Source organism: Arvicola amphibius, chromosome 6 (assembly GCF_903992535.2).
Source record: "Arvicola amphibius chromosome 6, mArvAmp1.2, whole genome shotgun sequence".
Classification (NCBI taxonomy): domain Eukaryota; kingdom Metazoa; phylum Chordata; class Mammalia; order Rodentia; family Cricetidae; genus Arvicola; species Arvicola amphibius.
This window is the reverse complement of record NC_052052.2, coordinates 133,962,254-133,977,147: the sequence shown is the minus strand read 5'-3', so window position 1 is coordinate 133,977,147 and position 14,894 is coordinate 133,962,254. Positions and strand designations below refer to the sequence as shown.

Genomic DNA, 14,894 nt, shown 5'->3' with positions numbered 1-14,894 from the left:
TGCATAACCACTACAAACTGAATTCCCTGAGGAATTGATAGACATGTGTCCATCTATTTAATCAAGACACACTGAGAAGACATTTATTATTAGCACCTAGTGACAGGACAGTCATTCTGAAGGAGAGCTTATTCAGTTTGATAGGTGAGTGGACAGACTGTAGACTGTCTATGACCTCCGTTACCTACAGCCAACTATGTTTTGAAATTATCACACAGAAAATTCAAAAAGCAATTCATAGATTTTTTTAATTGGCATCACAACTGGGTATGGTGGTGTATGTATGCCCACAATGCCAGCACTTGGGAGGTGCAGACAGGCTTTGGCAGCTCAACTGCACAGCAAGTTTGAGGTCAGTATGGGCTACATGCGACCCTGTCTCAAGACAACAAATAAAAAGTAAACTGGGCATGCTGTTAGCTGCATGATGAAACCCACAGAAGCCTGTGTATGTGCATCAGACCCTGCGGAGCATATCCGGACTGTATACACTACCTACCATAGCCACCTGATAGCCATCTGGGCTATAAACTACTGGCTATCTTGGCGCTCACAGTTCATCTCTTATTTTACCTAATGGCCCCAGAGGTTAAGAATTAGAACATGCCAAACAGGAAATACGAAGTACTTAAAGTGAGGCAGGGCAACTACAAATAGAAACTCTAAGCAAGCAAGTACAGTCTGGAGACTTGTTAGAGAATAATCTCACACAATGCCTAATTTATAAACTACGATACCACAGGGGTGTGTGTGTGTTAGTCAGCTTTCCATTCCTGCAACAAAATGCCTGAGATAATCGCACACAGAAGAGGATTTCAGCTCACAGCTCATTTGCTTCAGGCTGTGTCAGGGAGCATGTGCTGGAAGCCAACTGCTCGCCTCATGGTTAGGGAAGCAAGAGAACACAGATTCTCACTATTCCTGTGAAGGACATGCCCCCAATGACCTGAAGACTTCCCATTAGGCCCCACTTCTTAGAGGTTTTAACACCTCCCAATAGCATAAAGGACATTTAACACACGGGCCCTCGGGAGTCACTGAAGAGCCAAAGAACATGGATAGGAAAAAGCACAGCAGAGAGAGGGATCAAAATTATCCACCATTTTAGGTATCAAACTACAGGTGCTACTAGTATATATCCCCTGCTATTGGGCTGGAGAGATAGCAGTGCCTTCTCTTCCAAAGGTCCTGAGTTCAACTCCCAGCAACCATATGGTGGCTCACAACCATCTGTAATGAGATCTGGTGCCAGTCATCCTCAGACCATGAAACCCAATATGGACAAATTCAATAGAACTACCATATACAGACTGCCTATGCATGCTTCAGCATTGCCAGGGCATAAATTTCAATTCAAATTTCATCCTATTATAATCTGAGGAAGAGCACAGCAAACCATATGCTAATGAGCATCTTCTGGGCATTCACACAAGCTCAGCACAGGCTCATGTGTGGTGTGAACACACACCCACCTCTTCTTTAAGCTCAAAAGATCATCTGTATGTATATACCAGACAGTTGGGACAGTTGGAAGACTAAGGCAGTTTAAACTAGAGTTGCTTACACTCTACTCTAGGTGCCTGAAGTATAAGATAAGAAAAGCAATCTCCTAGAGTGCACAGATAAAAACTTATTAGCTAACTTAAATAGGCAGTCAGACTCCTGTGCCCCGGTCCAGAGCTCTGCAAGGCAACAAGCACATGGCCAAAGTCAAGAGTCAGAGCAGAAAGCCTGGTGGGGAATAAAGACAAGTTCAAGACTGGACATGGGATCAAGAAAACTGGGAGGAGCGAGCCTGTCAATACCCAAGGCAGACAATAGCAATGTTTGGGGCTGCATCTGAGGCCTGTGGTGAGAAAGCATGTCATGACAATGAGACTTACTGAAATTCAACTAGCTACTCATTTCATGGTGGCTAGAAAGCAGAGAGAAGAGGGTGGCCAGAACCCCAGTAGTTCCTTCAAAGACAGCCCCCCAGCCATAGAGTTTCCTCCAACCATGCCTGCCCTTCCCCAATCCCACACCCTAAAGAGTCTAACACTTTCCAATAACCCACAGGCTCATGATCTATCAAGCCTTTAACAGCGGGTCTCTGAAGGACACTCCTCACTCAAGCTACAGCGCAACACTGCCACTCTTTAAACAGAAGGCTTAGTTGAGACAAACCCTGCACCTCCTGAGTGGCCGGCAGGAAGATGAAAGCAGGACCTTTAAAGCTGACTGAAGAACAAGCACTGAAAAAAGATGAGGCCTTAACCATCACAAATCTCATTTACCCATCACCAAATCAGCCTATACTTCACTTAATGATTTTTCTAGAACATAACATACAAATTCCTGCTTCTTAAAACAAGCTTGGAGACACACACACACACACACACACACACACACACACACACCAGGAGCCCACAGGCTCCTGGAAGTCACTATCATGGCTCATATCCCTGGAACATTTTAAAGCATCTCGCAACAATACTCACTCCCTTGGTCTGTGGAGTGCACAGTAATTATCTCTTCCGAGTTCTAGAGTAGCATCAGACATAAACAGGTCACACCTTCTGAAGCCACTCAACCCTCCACTCCATCTCGATCTCCTAGGAGAACGTTTGCTCATTTTGCTGTGGTTAGAATGAACAGCATAGGTAAAAACTGTAAAACACATACCATAAAAATGACCTTGACTTTACCACTTAGGTGCCATAGTTTTTTTAAAGGGGCTTCTAGATATTTCTCTCTAACACACACCTTTGCATAAACACACCTCATACCTTATGTTCTCTCCAGGGCTCACGACCTCCAAAACTATCATCCCAAGACCAAGAACTCCCCCATGTTCAACTCATTTCATGAGCTAACCGTCACGCCATTTACCTGCCTTAGCAGATCTGCGTTCCTTCCTGGCTGCACCTGCGTGTCATGAGATGGACCCCAGTGAAGTCCAAGTACACCATGTCTAGTATCAACTTAAGAAGTACCACGGAGCCCCAGAGCTGACCGATGCACGTATGCAGCTACTTTCATAAACGAAGAATGGGAAGGGCTGTTCCCGAGTTCTCTCAGGTGCTAAATTACTGGAGATTAGTTACATGGTAAATCAGGAAATACCCGTGTGCATCTACTTGATGTCCTGAAATTCTAACGGCAAATGAATGAGAAAACGAAAGGTAAACTTTAACTAAAGAATATCCGTAACCTGCGATCAACAATGCTGGCTTCTACCAAACAGTGGGACAGCACCACCTTCTAGAAAACCGCAAGCAGCAGCAACTCTTATGGACAGAAAGCACACACCAACTAAGACACTCTGCAGACACTGGAGCTCACCAGCTATTTGACACCCGCGGTAGATGAAAGCCTCCCCTCCCACACATGCCACTTTCACAAATAAAAACATAAATCCATTTTAAAAAGTTTTTTTTTTCAATTGTATGTGCCTGAGTCTGAGTGTATGTATGTGCACTACATGTGTGCAGGTACCTATGAAAGCCAGAAGAGGGCATGGGATTACCTGGAAATACAATTTCAGGCAGTTGTGAGCCACCTGCTGTGGGTGCTGGCAACCAAACCCAGGCCCTCTGCAAAAGCAGTAACTACCCTTTACTGTTGAGCCATCTTTCCCATCCCATATTCATTTTAATAACAACAATGCAATCTAGCTTTCTAGGAGAAAATCTTCCTCCCCTCAAATAATTTGTGCAAAGGAGAAAATCTTCCTCCCCTCAAATAATTTGTGCAAACTTCAGGTTCTTTCTAGTTTACCTCCAAAATGCCTGGCAAGATTTGTCCCAAGCCAGACACCTCATGTCCCATTATCACATATAAGCTACGATTTCAAACACCAATCACTAGTAGCATCAGCAACCATTGACTGTCTGCCACATTCATGTCCCCAGACATCACGCCATGGTATCCCCAACAATGTATTCAACCATTCCAGAAGAAACTGCACAACACACTAGGACGAAACAGTGTACAAGGAGGTGAAAAGGGGTAAACTACAGCGAGAAGCAAAATGGCCCCACACTTTCAAGGGAGGGGTGCGAATGACATGTGGCTTCTTTGTTCTTTGTTTCAAGGTCCTGGGGAATAAGGACCTTACCTACTAGGCAGGCTGGACGAAGACAGACATTGGGGCTGGCATGCTAAGAACAAGTGAGTCTTAGCTAGAGAAAAGTTTGAGAAGATATGCTCATAAGACTAGGCAGAGCAACAACTATTCCCAATTCCATAAACAGTCATATGAAATCCAGCTCGCCCCTTATTTGCATTTCAATATCATCAGACAAATACAGCCTTGGCTCAAACCCTCCAAACCCTTCACCTCGTCATGGTAACTACAAGTTCCAAATACGGGGGTGGGGGTGGGGTGCTTCTTCGGATGCAGGAGCCACAGCAAACTAGAGTTCTGAGGACCCCCCCCCACTCCCCAACCACAAATAACCAGACCTTTAATAAGATGTAATTCTTCAGGCTTTACTGGGCTTGCAGGAAGCAAGGAAAACCTCAGGCACACCTCCAATTCCAATTCCGGAGAATGAGTAAATCGTAAAAATAGATCAACACTGTGGCAACTAATAGTGATCCAAACTTACAGAAATCCACAAGAAGACACCTCTGAGCGAGGGAGGTTTATAAACTAGGTTAGCTCTAGAAGAGGACCCTGGCTGTTGGCGGCACTATTCCTTGGACTGAAAGTCTGGATGAACGAAAAGGAGAAAGCCAACTGGGCACCAGTACTCATTCCTCTCTAGTCTTGTTTACAGACACAATGTGACAGTTGTCTCCCTCCTGAGTGACTCCTGCTGCCACGTCTACCATCCCACCACACTATGATAAACCAAATCCCTTAATAGATAGACTGCGAGCCAAAGTAATGCCTTCTATAAATTACCTCTGCCAGGCATTTGTGACAGCAAGGAGTAAATAGCTACTGCAGCACCAAAGACAAAAGGCGGGGGGGGGGGGGGGGGAGGAAGGGATGGGCACAAGGACAACAGTAACATGGTCATTCAGAATATTCAGAAGCAGAAACAGGCAAAATACGAAATGGGCAAATTAAAACTTTTCCATTCAAAACCTTTTCATGCCAAAAAAAAAAAATTCTTAACTCCGAGCACACACGTATAGAAAATGAGTATAAAACTCAGACATTTGTTGATATAAATCTTAATTTAAAACAATTATTTGGTATACTTATAATTTAACCATTTATTAAAGATGAGGGCAAATTTAGCACTCTTTTTTACATAAAGAACAACACAGAACCCTCGATGTTTGTCAGAGCTAAACGATCATTTTGATGTTTAACTATCAATGCTGAGCATGCCACTTCACCTAAATGCACACAACAGTACATAACGAAAGAAGAGTGTTTACAGCTATTTAGCAAAGTATTGGAAGTTCTGTCCTAAACTCAAGCAAAAGTTAGCATTCTTATGAAACTCGAGTCAACTTAAAACAATTTCAAAATCAAATATTCTAACACATACAATCCAAAGACATATAATTTGGTATTCACATGATAAAGAATGAGGGTAGACAACTATTAAGTCTTCTTTTTCCATAATTAAACCATCGTGCTTCTAAGAGAGCAGGAAATTTGTATGTAGACTTCAAAGACTGCATGCAAGGCTAATGTCACTGCACTCCAGACAGGAAGGTCTTAGATGGGAACCAGTGTTTCAGGCAGCCATAGGCAGTGGCGGGTAAGTGAACGGCTGTGATTAGCAGGCTGCAGCTACAATGAAGTCACCAGAGCAACACGGGGTGCACTGCCAGCAACACCTTGGGTGCATTACGTATTTGCTTTGATTTCTGCATTCAGAAGTCTTTTACTGTTGCCCAATGTTTCATGACCCGCCACCTTCAGTTAGGTGACCCACTGAACTGAAATTGTCAAATTAAACTCAGTTCAAATCAAGGAGATACAAGGTTATCTCACATAAAGAGAAAACAAACAACTTTCATATGTAAATAGAAAAAGGAAGTTAAATAGAAACAAAACCAAGGAGATGGAAATGAGAGACTAATCAATAAAGAGACACTATGATGACGAAATAGGTAACTGTGGAATCCCAGAAGAGTGGAAGAGAGTGCTGGTGTACCCCAGCACTGGAGGCTGAGGGCAAAGGGGTGCCATCCAAAGGGAAGCAAAGGAAGAGGAAGAGTGGATGTGGATCTAGAGAAGAAACAATATTTGCAGACAGAATAGCCCGATAGGGCACAAACACGCAAAAGCAGTTTAACATATAAAAGGTCATACAGCATACATGGGCGTAGACCTGCAAAACAGCAAAGTCAAAGGAATGATCTCCAAGGCAACCATAAAGAGACTGGTTTCCTATAATGGAGCCAGTCACAAACAAGCTCCTCAAGAATGCTGAGAAAGCAGACGATGGAATCACAGCTTGGAAATGCTGCAAGAAACAACCAATTTTAAAATAAGGAGAAGAGAAGCCAATGAGCTGGTTTTCTTTTAAATCACCACCTCTCACCTCACCCAGGGTTCAGGGACCGTAACATGGCCAAAGAGAGGCTGAAAACTACCAGGAGAACCAGACTCAAACAGCATCCTCTGGCCATGACAGGATGGATGTGCTCAACCCACACTAGCTGTGCCTACACAGGACCTGTGTAAGAACATGCCTACCAACCTTCTAGCAGGGAGTGTCCAGAAGGTCAAGAGGCCCCGCCCACAGCTGAAGAGTAATGGACAGTTGATGACTTCTGCAGGTGGGATGGCTGTGTTTTCTTTTTAAGCGTGTGGTCCCTGACAGGTCAACTATGCTCCCACAAGTGGCCCTACACTCATGGGTGTGTGTGTGTGTGTGTGTGTACGCCCACATATATATATGTGTATATATAGGGGCAGCAAAACTGGACTTAGTGTGTTATTTAAAATAAAACAGGAATGGGTAAGAAAGTAGGGAGTGAATCTAGGAGTTGGGGGAGGAAGGGGGTAAAGATTTCAAAATACATTGCATGAAATTCTTAAAGAATTAATAAAATACTATGCTAAGATGTGTATGTTATATTAGCTGAGAATAACCTGCTATACCTATGGTATATTTTCTGTAAACCCAATGGTAACCACAAAGCAAAGCATGCAAAAGTAGCATTAGGAGGAAGACGTAAGTCCTAGTTTGCTCTGATAAACACCAGTACCAGCAACTTGGAGGGTCCAGAGGCCTCTGCAGGACCTCACCTGACAGCCTCCTCCTGGAGGACTAGCTTTCACAATACCAGAAGAGCCCTGCAGGCTTCCAAAGGAGGGGAACAACTAGTAGCCCCACCCTATGCCATCTATGAACCACAACAACAATCAGCATGGAACAATAACCCTATCTGGGCATCAGAGGCATGCATTCCTTGGTGGTAACCAACAGTTTTCTATTTGGACTTAAAACCCACTCAACAAAAGGAAACTCATGCCTCGAACTGGAAACCTAGCCAACTACCCAGGGCTCATTAAGTCATAGTTCGTAGAGGAGAACCTATAACCACCACTTTACTAAACCAGCATGATCCCTAACCACATTCTAAGTATTTCACTCCTCATCAAGGAAACTTCTCTTTGCAACTGACTGTCAGAGACATTACAGAAAGCACAATCAATCAAAATGCAGAGTCGTGGAGCCCAGTCCCAACAGACACATCTCCAAAATGACTCCTGAACCAGTGCAGAAGCAGGGAGTGGGGGTGTGGTAAGAGCCAGAGGTTCAGGGAGTGTGCTCTGAGAGGTGTCTTCTAGAAACGTCAGAAGCTACACCCATAAAGTCTCATCCACGGGACTGTCTAAACATGACCTGAACAGGACAACAGTGGACATGGGAGCCAGGGAAAGACCAACAGGCATCAACCTTACATAGAAAACTACAAGCAACTAGGGCAAGCTGAAAAGAGAAATAGCCTTCCTCAGGGAAGGGCACAACCGCTTATCTGGTTAGCAACGGTTAGCTCTGAAAACAGACATAGAAGTGACAGTATGAAGACTAAACGGGTTATATTTTTGCATTTAGGATTATATATGTATATATTATCAATTATAAAAAATAAGTCATGGATTTGAAAAAAAGAAAGTGAAGGCTTTAGAGGGAGGAAAGGAAAAGGGGAAATGAAGTGATTATATTATAATCTCAAAAATTAAAATTTTAAAATATTTTACATAATTAAAAAAAACCACCTTAGGCTAGGCAGCAGTGGTACATGCTTTTAAATCCCAGCACTTGGGAGGCAGAGGCAGAGACAGGCAGATCTCTGTGAGTTTGAGGTCAGCCTGGTGGTGTACAGAGCAGGGTCCAGGACAGGCTCCAAAACTACAGAGAAACCCTGTCTTGAAACACGAAAAACCAAACTTTAGAAAGGGAAGGATTTATTTCACCTTCCAGCATATAGCCTATCATAAAGGGAAGTCAGGGCAGCAACCTGGAGGCTGGAAATGAAGCAGAGACCATGGAGTAAGGTTGGTTACTGGCTTGCTCCCTGTGGCTTGCTCAATCTACTTTACTACGCAGGACCAGATGTAGAGCTGCTCCCAGTGGGCTGGTGGACCCTCCCACATTAATCATTGCTAAGAAAATGCTCTGCAGACTTCCTACGGAGAATATGATGGGAACATTTACTCAACTGAGATTCCTTCTCCCAGAAAAATCTAGCTTCTAGCTTGTGTCAAGCTGACCAAAACTTAAACAGGCCAATACAAAAGCTAGAGCAGAGACAAGTGAAATTTAGAAAGTGGAAGGGGTTATATGGAGAAGTTTTTTTTTTTAAAAAAAAAAAAAGAAAAGAAAAAGAAGAAAGAAACCAAATAAAATCAACAAATCTTTAGCTAAACCAGAAGAAAAAATTTTTTAAGAAAAACAGCAGAAATACAAGGCTCATGAGAATTATGAACAAGTGTTTGCTAATCAAGTCGATAACCCAAAAGAAAACAAATTTGAATGCTCCTAAACAATCAAGACTGAATAATATAAAGAAACAGAAAATCTGAACAAACCAGTAATGAGCAAAGAGTGTAATAAAATGTCTTCCATGAAAGCAAAAACTGATAGCCTTACTACTGAATTCTTCTGACCACTTAGAAGAGCAAAAGCATGCTGGGCAGTGGTGGCACACACCTTTAATCCCATCGTTCAGGAGGCAGAGGCAGGCAGCTCTCTGTGAGTTCAAGGCCAGCCTGGTACAGAGAACAAATTCCAGGACAGGCTCCAAACTTACAGAGAAACCCTGTCTCCAGAAACAAAAAGAAAACAAGCAAAAGCACAGCTAAGGAATGCTATCAGATCATACCCGGAATGAATGATACAAGTGTAACAATCCTCAACAAAATTCAACAGCACATAAAAAAGAAAAACTACTTGGGGGATGGTGGCGCACGCCTTTAATCCCAGCACTTGGGACCCAAGACAGAGGCAGTCGGATCTCGGAGTTCAAGGCCAGCGTAGTCTACAAGAGCTAGTTCCCAGCTAGAACTGTTAAAAAGAAACCCTATCTCAAAAAATCAAAAAAAGAAGAAAAACTAACCCACCAGAATAAAGTGTGATTCACGCTAGGATGCAAGGACGGTTGAACAACACAAATACCCCACATTAACAGAAAAGAGAACAGAAACCATATGATCATTTCAACAGTTGCTAAAAAGCATTTGATTAAAAAAAAAAAAAAAACATTCCTCCAGGATAAAGAGCCTCACAAATGAGGCAGTGATCCCAATAAAAGGGTATTGATGACAACACCATGGGTAGGATAGCCTTGTACTGGACAGGTAAAAGTTACACAGTTTTCCTCTAAGACCCTTCTACTCAACATACTGAATGTCCTAGGCAGAGCAGAGAGACCGTTGGAAGGAAAATCAGCTATCCCTGTTTGCATACAATAACATTTCATATATAGAAAACCCCAATAATTCCACCAAAAACCTTTCGTGAAATACAAAACCAACATATAAAAGTCAGCATTGTTTCTACACTAACAGCAAAGTCAAAGTATCTGAAAAAAAAAATCAAGGAAGTCATCACATTTATAACTCACAGCTGTAGCAAAAGAAAGTGAAAAACTTAGGAATGAACTTCGCAATATCAGGGTAGGAGGTATAGCTCATTGTTACACCTCATCTATCACGTACAAGATCCTCTGCTGGCTCCTAGAACCACACATACACACACACACACGCACGCACGCACGCATACACGTGCGCGCAAGCACACACACACATACACACACAAATAATTGATTTCAAACAAATATAAAGCTATACTATGTTCATGGATTACAATCAACAATACGGTTAAAATGTCCATAATACAAAGAGTGATCTGAAGATCAATGTGATTGCCATCAAAATATCAATGACATTCATCCTTACAAAATCAGAATAAAGTCTAAAATCCATACACAAAAATAAAAGGTTCCTGAACAGATAGATAAAGCAATTCTGAGAAACAGTAAAAAACCTAGAGACATCACACTGACTTCAAATTATACCACCAAGTTATCATAGATAGAAGTGCACAGTCTAGCATAAGAGAATACGGGTAGTGATGGCACACACCTTTAATCCCAGCACTTGGAGTGAGAGGCAGGCAGACCTGAGTTCCAAGTCAGTCTGGTCTGCAGAAGGAGTTAAGACAGCCAGGATTACACAGAGATACAGTATCTTAAATAAAACCCAAAAGACAAACAAATGGCCAATGGGTACATTAAAAATATTCCACATCAATTATAAAAAAAATGCAAAGTGAAATCAATCAGGACCAGAAAAATGACTCAGTGGGCAAATACGCTACCACAAAAACATGGTGATATGAATTTAATCCCTGGAAGAGCATCAATGTTGCAAAGTTGTCCTCTGACCTCTACACACACATATATTATACACAGAATAATAGTCTTCTACAACCAAGTGCCTTCTGTTAGAACGACTATGAAAAACACAAACGATAACCACTAGTAAGGGCAGAGAGAAAGCAAATTCTTGACACTGATGGCGGGAATGTGAATTAGTACAAGCACTGTAATAAACATACACAGGGTCCTCAAATGAGAATGAGATCTTCCAGAGTCTTCTGTACACTACAAGAGAAGGAACACACTCAAGTCTTCTGTATAGCAATGGTGACTGTGTTACTGAAAATGTTCAAAATGGACTGTTTCCATCACAAAGATAGTGATGTGAGACACTGTGTCAACTATCCACACTTAAGGGACTGTACAGCACACACATACTGTTTGACCCAATAGGTTGTACATGATAAATATATACAACTGTGTAACAATTTTTGAAATGTAAATTTTAAAGTTTTTAAAATAAAAGATGTTTGGCCTTTGTGAAACCTCTGCTCTTTTTTATGCTTAGTCAAAAACATGCTTCAGGCCAGCAAGATGGCTCAGTGGGAAAAGGTGCATCTGAGTTTGATGTCAGGAACCTGGAAGGAGACTCCAAAGTTGTTTTCTAACTTCTGCACATGCACCGTAAGGGGTGTACGCATGTCGTGCACACACAAACATGCGTTCACTCAGCCCTAGCTGCACGAGATTCAGAGAGTAAGTCTATTCTATCCTCCAACCAACAAAAGCTCTTTGGATTCTGGCAGACTAATGTGCTACCCTTTTGCAGATTATTCCCTTGTTTTCCATTCCCAAAACATAAACACAAGAGTCACTTGGTCATACTAAGGACCTACTACTGCATACAAGGTTCCATGTTAAGTGTTAGAGACATAAATGAAAAAAAAAAAAAACTCGACATCAGTGAGCAGTTAGACAACTCACTATGGCCATGAAGACTATGAGCCTCCCTCCCTCCTATCAAGGCAGGTACTTAAGGGCAAGACTTTTCATGGCTCTGTATCTGTAAAGCCTCAGGCCAAAAGCAGAACATTTCAAATTAGGGACAACCAGAAAAAACAGGACAAAACTATTATCCCATGACCTGGCCTCTGAAGCACATGGTGTTCTGCCCCAACAGTCAGACCACAGTGCTCCTCTACGGCTGGACAGCACTCGGCCACCACACAATAATGCCTCCCTCCATGAGCAAACTCTGCATCTTTTTAAGCAAAAACGGGACTTGGGCACTTTAGATCAGTTACAGGACAGTTCTGAGTACCCCTCTGTGCATGCTTGCTGTAGGGGTGTGCTCGGTTTTCTCACATAAACCCTCACAGCGGTACAAGGGAAGCATTGATCCCAACGTCACAGATGAGGAAACAGTTTTCAAGGTTAATTTACTCAACATGACAGCTGGAACTCAGTAACAAGCTATTTGACTCCACATCCAGACTCTCCGCCACTATGCAAAACTTTCAAATATCAAATTTCTTTCCCTTTTTTTCCTTTAAATGTACTTTATTTTATGTGTGAGCACCAAGTGACAATCTCATGCAGACAACACTGACCACACTCTGGTAGTGAGGTTTGATAGCATGAGCCTTCACCTGCTGACCCCCCTCACGGACTGACTATGCAGCCTAGACTATCCTGATCCTCCCGCCTCAGCCTCCTGAGTCCTGAGATTAGAGGTGCACTGCTTCAATCTCAACTTCTCATTGTAATACAGCCACAATGTTTCCACCAAATCAAGAAGTTAGAAGGAAAGCTAAATGAAACTAAACGGGACACACCTACATTGACTTTCGCCACTTCAAATCACATCTCGATGTTACCTTTTCCCTAACAACAAACTAACAAAAAAAAAAAAAAAAAAAAAAAAAAAAAAAAAAACCCAGACTCAAAACTCCGGTTGCAGTGAACCCATCTGTTCCCCAAGCCCAAGAGGTGCTCTCTGAGAGCACCGCCCATCACATCCCTCCAGCTCTACCAGACATCAAAAACACTCTGAATGACCACAAGCCTTAGTATAAAATGCTATTTATAAATGATGTGTGACAGAAAAATGCTGAGTACAAAACAGGAAGCTATAGGAGAAACACAGAAAGTAACTTTACTAACTCATAAGGCAACAGTGACCAGCGTGTCATCTCCTTTACTCGAGAAGGATACAACTTATGTATAATGTGAACCTCTTGCCCAAATACCAACGGGGCTGATATTTAGAACCCCCCAAACACTCAACAGTGAACACACAAAGACACCAAAGCAATGATCTAATATGGAAAGGAAACTCCCACCTCGTTCACACTCAGTACTTTCCACGACTCGGCCGGTGAGACATCTTGCCTACCCCTTCTCACCTCTACTGTGCGGGTTCCCACTAAGACATGTCCATTCCTGGAAACAAAGCTTCTTGGGAACGGGGAGTTCTCTCTTTATATCCACCAGTGACCTAAGAGCATCTTGAATACACTAGGGCACTGCTAATGTGTAAAGTGGTTGAAAGGGGGAGTTGATCTTCAATGATAGGTACAGACAGCAGCATACTGAAGCAGCACAAACCAAGGGCAGGCAACAATCTTCCCCTTAGGTCTACAGAAGGTAGACCTAAAAAGTCCTTCTAAGGACTTTTGTAAACATTTGTTTTTTAAAAGCAACGAAACAAAAAAACTTGCTACAAGGCTCTCACTGTTGTCAACAAAGCTTCAGTCCATGCCAAAAGCAGTAATACACACAGAAGAAGGCACACCTTGGAAGGCTCACATAAGGCTGCAGTTACAGATGCTTATTTCAATCTCTAAACACCCAAGTCCCAAAGGCATCAAAAAGGTTGAGTCTGGATAGAATCCGGAAAGTTTTTAAGTCTCTTAAAAAAGATGTATTTATAAACATGTGAAATCGGAGAACCACTTAGTCCAAAGGCACAGCCAGCCTTTACCCTTCTGTACTCCCAGGAAGTCTACTTTGAAATACGTCAAGAAGTTACGTGGAGACATTCAGAATTCCTCCAAGATCCAGACCGATAACTCTCAAACTTGAAGTTAAAGCTGGCAGACCCATCACCCATAACTCATCGTCTCGACTCTTAAGTACCCTCTCCTACTCCCAGGGCTGCGACGACAGCGCATCGGCGTTTAAGTTCAATTTCCTGGCTCCGGCCACAATGTTAACCTAATTAAAGCATGTGGTCAACGTTCAGCATTTTCGGTGAGAAATTTTGCATCCCTCTGGCTAGTACCCGAGTGGAGACAGCCGTACGGGCCCCCCGCGAGGCGACACCCTGTCCACCAGGCTCTAGCAAACGGGCAGGAAAAGCACCCCCGCGCCGCCCACGGACCCTACCGCGCGCAGGCACGGGCTCCCCTCGCCAGCAGCACTTTGGGCTGAGTCTGAGCAAGTCGCTCGTGTCAGCGCTACTTCCCCCCGGCCCGGCAACTCCGGCGCCCCCGCCCGCCGCTCGCTCGGGGGGCTGGCGCACGCTTCGCGTCCAGCAAGCGGGGCACCGAGGCCCGTGGGTCGGGGGCGCCGCCGGGGGGAGGGGAGTACCTCGTACAGCTCCTCGGAGGCCATGGTGGGCGGCGCAGGGGCGCGGCGGGGTCGGGGCGCGGCACCCGGCGGCAGACACTTTGTTCCAGTTGGGTCCCTGCGTGGCCTGCGCTTCCTGCTCCGCGGCCGGCGCCGGGCGCAGTGCACGGACCAGCTTCGCTCTCCGGGCGGCCGGTGCGGGCCGGCAGCAGCGGGGTTGTGCGCAGGAGCAGCTGCGCAACGCGCCCTGGGCGCCCGCGCTCAGTGCCCGGCGGGCTGGCTGAGGCTCAGGCGCGGGCTCATCGCGCCCGCAAGGGGCCGGACGGGATGGGGAGGGCGCGGCGGCGGTGCGGGAGGTGCGGCGGGATCCGCGGCTCCCGGTCTCCGGTGTAGTGCAAAAAGCTTCCTACTTGCGACCGAAAAACCTGCCCCGGCTACTGAGCATGCCCAGTGCTGCCGCCCGGCCCGGCGGAGCAGCACTCCCGCGCTCCGGGTTTTCGGGCCGCCCTCGCGGGAGGGGCGGGAGGCGGCGGGGCGGG

At 44.4% G+C, this 14,894-nt stretch overlaps 1 protein-coding gene across 1 annotated transcript in view; it reads right to left on the bottom strand.

Annotated features, from left to right (window-relative positions):
- Cdyl (chromodomain Y like) overlaps positions 1-14,653 on the bottom strand; it is a 126,005-nt gene extending 111,352 nt beyond the window's left edge. Inside the window, exon 1 of the mRNA XM_038335031.1 lies at positions 14,377-14,653. Within this exon, the coding sequence (XP_038190959.1) occupies positions 14,377-14,400 (24 nt within the window). The 5' untranslated portion in view covers positions 14,401-14,653. The remainder of the gene's footprint in view (positions 1-14,376) is intronic.
- Positions 14,654-14,894: the final 241 nt, after the last annotated feature.